The sequence below is a fragment of the Octopus sinensis genome, linkage group LG18 (assembly GCF_006345805.1).
Source record: "Octopus sinensis linkage group LG18, ASM634580v1, whole genome shotgun sequence".
NCBI lineage: Eukaryota > Metazoa > Mollusca > Cephalopoda > Octopoda > Octopodidae > Octopus > Octopus sinensis.
Genome location: NC_043014.1, coordinates 2,915,573 through 2,924,134, shown reverse-complemented (window position 1 = coordinate 2,924,134; position 8,562 = coordinate 2,915,573). Strand labels below are relative to the sequence as shown.

General features: G+C 40.4%; 1 protein-coding gene across 1 annotated transcript in view; it reads right to left on the bottom strand.

Moving 5' to 3' along the window:
* The window catches only part of LOC115221553 (low-density lipoprotein receptor-related protein 5-like), a 63,453-nt gene that overhangs the window by 27,631 nt on the left and 27,260 nt on the right, over window positions 1–8,562 (bottom strand). Inside the window, exons 9-14 of the mRNA XM_029791753.2 lie at window positions 7,986–8,130; window positions 7,462–7,587; window positions 6,173–6,354; window positions 4,261–4,333; window positions 3,236–3,389; window positions 898–1,032 (exon numbers count right to left, since the gene is read on the bottom strand). Coding sequence (XP_029647613.1) covers window positions 898–1,032; window positions 3,236–3,389; window positions 4,261–4,333; window positions 6,173–6,354; window positions 7,462–7,587; window positions 7,986–8,130 — 815 coding nt within the window. The remainder of the gene's footprint in view (window positions 1–897; window positions 1,033–3,235; window positions 3,390–4,260; window positions 4,334–6,172; window positions 6,355–7,461; window positions 7,588–7,985; window positions 8,131–8,562) is intronic.

Sequence of the window (8,562 nt, the reverse complement as noted above, 5' to 3'; positions counted from 1 at the left end):
GCCAGCCCCAAGGAAAAACTAAGCTAAGAGCATAAGATTCCTTAGAAGAAAGCAGCGAATGTATACGAAAACAAGGACAGAAAAAAACGGAGAAAAGGTACACAAATACAAATGCAAATAAAGGACATAACAACAGGTGTCTTTCGACTAAGGACGAATTAAATTAACCCTTTCATTACTGTATTTATTTTGAGATGCTCTGTGTTCCTTTCAATTATTTTAAATATTACAACGAATTTAGTAAAATAACTCAGTTATCATTAAGTTAATGTTAGGAACATAAATTGTAACAAAGGTTTGGTGGAAGATTTTAATTCAAAACTTCTGAAAACCAGACATTTGTACTCAGAGCCAGAGGTGGTTTCAGCCAGGTTGGTATCAAAAGGGTTAAGAATTGTTTCTCTATTATATATTTTTACCCATTTGTTACCATATTTCTGTTGAGATACTCTGTGTTTCTTTCAATAAATTTTAAATATAACAACGAATTTAGTAAAATAACTTAGTTATCATTAAGTTAATGTTAGGAACATAAATTGTGACTAAGGTTTGGTGGAAGATTTTAATTAAAAACTTATAAAAACAAGACATTTGTACTACAGAGCCAGAGCCTGTTTCAGCTGGGTTGGTATCAAAAAGGTTAAGCTGGTGTGTGTGGAAGTGAAGCCTTACGGCAGGGACATAAGAGATGACAGGCACGGGGCGGGGGGAATATAGATGATGTGTACATATCTGTATATTATCCTTGTCATCATTTAACATCTGTCTTCCGTGCTGGCATGGGTTGGATGGTTTGACAGGAGCTGGCCAGTCTGAGAACTGTGCCAAGATCCCACTGGGATAAGTAACAAAGATTACAAAGAGGAAATATGTTAATATGGTTCTAAAGAGACTTACTTGTTTAATTGGAAGTCAATGGCTAGACTTACTGCATAGGAATCTTTGGCTATTATTTTCCGACCGCTTTCACCATCCAGACCGATTCGCTCAATTCCAGCGTTAGCAGCACTGACATCAGTCCAGTAGAGAAATCTAACGAAAAGAAAAACAAATGATGTTTACTAACAACAAAATGTATAATTTTGTTACCACAGTAACAACAATAATAATAATAATCTTATGTTATTTTATTGATTCCACTTCAGAAAGATGAAAAGCTAAGTTGACTTCAATGAGATTTGAACTCAGAATGTTTAGAGCCAAAAGAAATGATTCAAGGCATTTTTTTTTCTGATGCTCTAACCGTTTTTGCCAACCCACCAACCTAATAATAATAATAATAATAATAATAATAATAACAATAACAATAACAATAATAATAATAATAATAATAATAATAACAATAACAATAATAATAATAATAATAATAATAATAATAAGACCAAAGCCTCCCCACCAGAAATTACCAAAAACATGTAATGAAAAGAAATATTACAAGTAACTGCAGAATATGTGGAGATGGACAAGAAACAATAAATCATATTATCTCTAGCTGCCCAGTCCTGGCTAAGAAGGAATATATTCACAGACATGACAGAGTTGGAACCTACATACATTGGAAGCTATGCCAACATTATGGAATAACAACAGAAAAAAGATGGTATAGGCACACACCAGAAAAGGTCACAGAAAACGAGAAAGCAACCATACTCTGGGATATGCCGATACACACAGATAGAGAATTAAGGCCAACAGACCAGATATAGTTGTCAGAGATCATGAAGAAAAAAAAAGCTTTCTAATTGCTGTATCAATACCGGCTGATGACAACGTGTCTCTAAAAGAAATGGAGAAACTCTCAAAATACAAAGACCTGGAAATAGAGGTAACTAGAATGTGGAATCTGAAAACAGAAACAATTCCTCTCATAGTAGGTGCATTAGGCATGATAAAAAAATATTCAGACAAATACATAACAAAACACCAGGACTTACAAACACATATAACATACAGAAAATTGCACTACTAGGCACTGCACACATCCTACGCAGAACACTTTCCATACAATAACCATCAGAGCATCACAACAAATCACAGCACATACCCAAGGCACACAGAGCTGTGCTCGGTAGTGAAGTGAAAGCACGCTATAAAAATAAAACTACTGAATAATAATAATAATAATAATAATAATAATAATAATAATAATAAAAATAATGATAATGATAATAATAATAATAATAATAATAATAATAATATAATAATAAATTAATGATAATGATAATATAATAATAATAATAATAATAATAATAATAATAATAAAAATAATGATAATGATATAATAATAATAATAATAATAAAAATAATGTCGATTATATCGACCCCAGTGCGTAACTGGTACTTATTTAATCAACCCCGAAAGGATGAAAGGCAAAGTCGACCTTGGCGGAATTTGAACTCGGAACGTAAAGACAGACGAAATACCTATTTCTTTACTACCCACAAGGGGCTAAATACAGAGGGGACAAACAGGGATAGACAAATGGATTAATGTCGATTATATCGACCCCAGTGCGTAACTGGTACTTATTTAATCAACCCCAAAAGGATGAAAGGCAAAGTCAACCTCGGTGGAATTTGAACTCAGAACGTAAAGACAGACGAAATACCTATTTCTTTACTGCCCAATGGGGCTAAACTTAGAGGGGACAAACAAGGACAGACATAGGTATTAAGTCGATTATATCGACCCCTGTGCATAACTGGTACTTATTTAATCAACCCCAAAAGGATGAAAGGCAAAGTCGACCTCGGTGGAATTTGAACTCAGAACGTAAAGACAGACGAAATACCTATTTCTTTACTATCCACAAGGGGCTAAACTCAGAGGGGACAAACAAGGACAGACAAACGGATTAACGTCGATTATATCAACCCCAGTGCGTAACTGGTACTTAATTTACCGACCTAGAAAGGATGAAAGGCAAAGTCGACCTCGGTGGAATTTGAACTCAGAACGTAAAGACAGACGAAATACCTATTTCTTTACTATCCACAAGGGGCTAAACTCAGAGGGGACAAACAAGGACAGACAAACGGATTAACGTCGATTATATCAACCCCAATGCGTAACTGGTACTTAATTTACCGACCTAGAAAGGATGAAAGGCAAAGTCGACCTCGGCGGAATTGGAACTCAGAACGTAGCGACAGACGAAATATTTCTGAGCATTTTGCCCTGCATGCTAACGATTCCGCCAGCTGGCCGCCTTTTAGAATACATTAGAATACCTACCTTTTAGCAGGATGGACTGCAATCGCTCTCAGGGAGCTGTTGGTGAGGTGCATCAGGCGTGCAATATTGAAACCATTGTAACGGGCGACCATGATGCATTCCATTCCAGAATCGGTCCAATAGAGATTCCTGGTTATCCAGTCAAAGGCTAAACCTTGAGGGAGACAACAACAACAACAACAGTAACAGTAACGCAACTAATTAGACAGTGTTAATGAATGTCTGAATGCAAAATGGTACAACCACCACCACCACCACCACCATTACTACCACTGCCACTTCTACCATCACTACAACCACCACCACCACCACCACCACCACCGCCACCACCACCACTGCCACCACTGCCACCACTACCACCACCACCACCGCCACCACCACCACCACCACCACCACCACCACCACCACCACTGCCGCCACTACCACCACTGCCGCCACCACCACCACTGCCGCCACTACCACCACTGCCGCCACGACCACAACCACAACCACGACCAAGTTCAACACCACCACCACCGCTGCCACCACCACCACCACTACCACCACCACCACCGCCACCACCACCACCACCACCACCACCACCACCACTACCACCGCCGCCACTACCACCACCACCACCGCCACCAGCACCACCACTGCCGCCACGACTACGGCCACCACCACCACAACCACCACCACCACCGCCGCCACCACCACCACCACCGCTACGACCACGACCACGACCACAACCACCACCACCACGACCACCACCACCATTGCTACCACTGCTATTGCCGGCACCCCCCACCTCAATGAATTTTGTATGACCCATGTAAGCATTGGAAAAGTGAATGTTAAAAATATGATGATGATGATGATGATGAACACCAACACATGCACACACACACACACACACACACACACACACCAACACGTGTATGTATACACACACATACACACACATATAAAGCATCTTTCAGCTTTTGCAACACCAAATTCTGTGACACTGATAGAAAATTAAACTTTTTAAGGTATATATAACTCACCTTGTACGGTTTTCACAGCTAAAATAATTGCTTTAGCTTCTGTCCGTTGGTAGACCGAAGTTCGGTAAATAACCTAGAAAATAAGAATACCATTTGCAAAAAAGTATGAATTAACAACAAGCACATATGTATACATTCAAGTTTTGATTTTGGTTTTGTGAGATTCTTGTTGTGAATTTGTGTGTTGAAGCATATTTTTGTTGTACCTTGGGAGGGTCATTATGCCAATGATAAACACAGGCACTGGTTCTGTTTCACTTCATCATCATCATCATCATCACCACCACCACCACCACCACCATCATCATCATCATTATTATCGTCATCATCATCATCATCATTTTTAATATCCACTTTTCCATGCTTGTATGGGTTGGACAGAATTTGTTGAGGTGGATTTTATATGGCTGGGTGCCCTTCTTGTCACTAACCCTCACCTGATTCCTAGTAAGGTGATATTTACCAGTGACTACCTACGTTTCCATATGCAAGAAATGAAGCTAGTATGCTCTGCTGGATGTGTAATGTCAGTGTGCACACACAACAGATTGTAAGTGCCCTGAGAGAAAAGTAGGACATAAGAACCATCAGATGTGGTGTGCAAGAGGGACGACTGCACTGGGTGGAAATGTGGCAAACCCTAGACGTAGAGGGAACCTGTGGAAGAGGTAGACCCAGGAAGACATGGGATGAGGTGGTGAAGCATGACCATCAAACACTGGGCCTCACAGAAGCAATGATAAGTGACTGGGACCTTTAGAGATATGCTGTACTTGTGACAACCCGGCAAGCCAAGTGAGACCATAGCTGTGGCCTATGCCAGCGTCACATAACTGGCCCATTTAAGAGTACCCTTCAATCATTGGGCAATATACTGTGCTTGAGAAGACCTGTTGAGTCAAGTGAACTCATTGTCGTGGCTAATGACAGTACTGCCTGACTGGCACCTGTGCCAGTGGCACGTAAAAAGCACCATTCAAGTGTGGTCGAAGCCAGTACCACCTGACAGGCCCTCATGCCTGTGGCATGTAAAAAGCATCCACTACACTCTTGGAGTGGTTGGCGTTAAGAAGGGCATCCAACTGTAGAAACCTTGCCAGATCAGATTGGAGCCTGGTGTAGCCTTCTGGGTTGCCAGTCCTCAGTCAAACCATCCAACCCATGCCAGAATGGAAAACGGATGCTAAACGATAATGATGATGATGATGATGATGATGATGATGATGATGATGTTTGGTTAACAAACGACACCACTTGCATGACAAGGGCATTCGTTTACAAATATCACATACTGTCAAGAGTAAAAGGCAGTAACTAACACACACACTCACGCACACACTCACACACACACACACCCTTGGGACTCAAGACACTAATGTGCAGAGGCTGATGATGATGATGATAATGGTGATGATGATGATGATGATGATGGTGATGGTGATGATGATGGTGATGATGATGATGATGGTGGTGATGATGATGGTGGTGATGATGATGATGATGGTGATGGTGATGATGATGACCAGGATGATGATGACGCCAATGATGGTGATGGTGATCATCATGATGACAACAATAATAATGATGACAATGATGATGATGACAACAATGTTGAAGGTGGTGGTGATGATGATGATGATGAGGAGGAGGAGGATAAAGATGACTGTTAAAATTGACCTTGGCAGGATTTGAACTCACAATGCAAGCTAGTGAGATAAAATACAACAAGCTACACCTGACCTAAAGCAAAAATATCCTGTGATAAAACAGAGTATCTGCAGAGGAGAAGATAGTATTACTGGTATAAAACCTCAGGGTACCAGTTTAAAACGGGTACCACCTTAAAAAACAAAAACAAAAAAACATTCACTTTACAAGGGACACTCAAAAATCATCAAAGAAGGATGCTGACCTTTTCTTTAGAATCGGTAAAATAAACAATTCCATGTTTGGCATCAACTGCAATCGCTTGAATATCATAGGGTCCTTGTAAGAGCAGCTTGGAAGTAAGGCCCTTCGCATCAGCAAAGTTCTGTTCCACATAATGAAGGCCACTTCTTTTCCCAAGTAACAGAATCGATGGAGATTGCTGACCTGTAATATGGAAACAAATTAGAACATTATTTACATTATTTACATTTGATGAATATTTGTCCTCATCTTGTTTGTTGTTAACACAACATTTCGGCTGATACACCCTCCAGCCTTCATCAGGTGTCTTGGGGAAATTTCACACACACACACACCACACACACACACACATATATATATATGTGGCGAGCTGGCAGAAACGTTAGCACGCCAGGCGAAATGTTTAGCGGTATTTCGTCTGTTGTTATGTTCTGAGTTCAAATTTCGCCGAGGTTGACTTTGCCTTTCATCCTTTCGGGGTCGATAAATAAAGTACCAGTTTTGCAACTGGGGTCATTGCGATTCCTTTGTCCTTGTTTGTCCCTTCTATGTTTAGCCCCTTGTGGGCAGTAACGAAATATATATATACATATATACGACGGGCTTCTTTCAGTTTCCGGCTGCCAAATTCACTCACAAGGCTTTGGTCGGCCCGAGGCTATAGTAGAAGACACTTGCCCAAGGTATCACACAGTGGGACTGAACCTGGAACTATGTGGTTGGTAAGCAAGCTACTTACCGCACAGCCACTCCTGCGCCTATAAACTACAAAAATAACATGACAAAAAGTGTTCAACAAATATGGTAGAATATCCAACAAATACTCTCTTTTACTCTTTTACTTGTTTCAGTCATTTGACTGCGGCCATGCTGGAGCATCGCCTTTTAGTCGAGCAAATCGACCCCGGAACTTATTCTTTGTAAGCCCAGTACTTATTCTATCAGTCTCTTTTGCCGAACCGCTAAGTGACGGGGACGTAAACACACCAGCATCGGTTGTCAAGCAATGCTAGGGGGACAAACACAGAAACACAAACATACACACACATACATATATATATATATACATACAAATATACGACAGGCTTCTTTCAGTTTCCGTCTACCAAATCCACTCACAAGGCATTGGTCGGCCCGGGGCTATAGCAGAAGACACTTGCCCAAGATGCCACACAGTGGGACTGAACCTGGAACCATGTGGTTGGTAAGCAAGCTACTTACCACACAGCCACTCCTGCGCCTGGTAGAATATGGTAGAATTTAATAAAACATAGAATGGCCCCTACTTACAGTGTTTTCTGGTGTTTGATTTCTGTAAATCTATTCCAATACAGGTACATTCTGGTTTGTATCCCTTCTTGGAAACACAGAGACCCTCACCTGGACAGAGGCTTTTGCCGTGGCTGGTACAGTAGTCTGGTGTGAGAGAGATGGGGGGAGAAATATGATAAAATAGATAGATAGAGAGATAGATAGATGGATATAGATAGATAGATGGATATAGATATATATAGATAGATACATAGATAGATAGAGATAGAGAAAGAGAGAGAGAAGCAGATAGATAGATGGATAGAGATAAATATAGATAGATACATGGAGAGAGAGAGAGAGAGAGAGAGAGAGAGAGAAGGAGATAGATAGATGGATATAGATAAATATAGATAGATACATAGATACATGGGGAGAGGGTGGTGGTGGTGGTGGTGGTGGTGGTAGTGGTGGTGATGGTAATGGGGTGGGGTGGGTTGGTAGTGGTGGTGGTGGTGGTGATGATGATGTGAAGAAATCCTTTGAAAACAAAATATTTATACTTCTCTTTGAAGTTTGTTTCCAGGGTCCACATGTTAAGACCCCCTGGGGCTGGTTCTCTAGGGTGGAGTTAAACACAATCTTGCCAGAGAGTAGGGAGACAGCATAGAGAGAAAAATCCTTCTGTTCACTGACAAATGCAAAATCCTTTGAAGGAGAAAAAAATAAAATGATATAAATAAATAAAATAAAATAAAACAATATAAGACCTTGGAATAAAGATTGTTTGCCAACATAACATGGCAATCCTGGTTTAGGACGAATGTTGCTGTGATTTAGCCCCAGGAGACATAGTCTCCAGCTGGCTATACGACACGATCTGTGTCCTTATATTTTTGAACAAGGGAATCTAGCACCTCCACTCAGCTCAAAACGATATCTGTGTATTGTGATTTCTGGGTTATTTCCCTTCATCAGCACAGAATGATTGTTCGGCTAGAGGTGGCACTGCCAAATTCCCTTTTGAAATATATAGCTTTCAAGGTGACAACTAGTTACTGATCTATAAATTAGAAAATTACCATTTTTAAATCTCACGAGAGATATTCATCGACAGTACTTTGTAGTAAAGATTGTTTG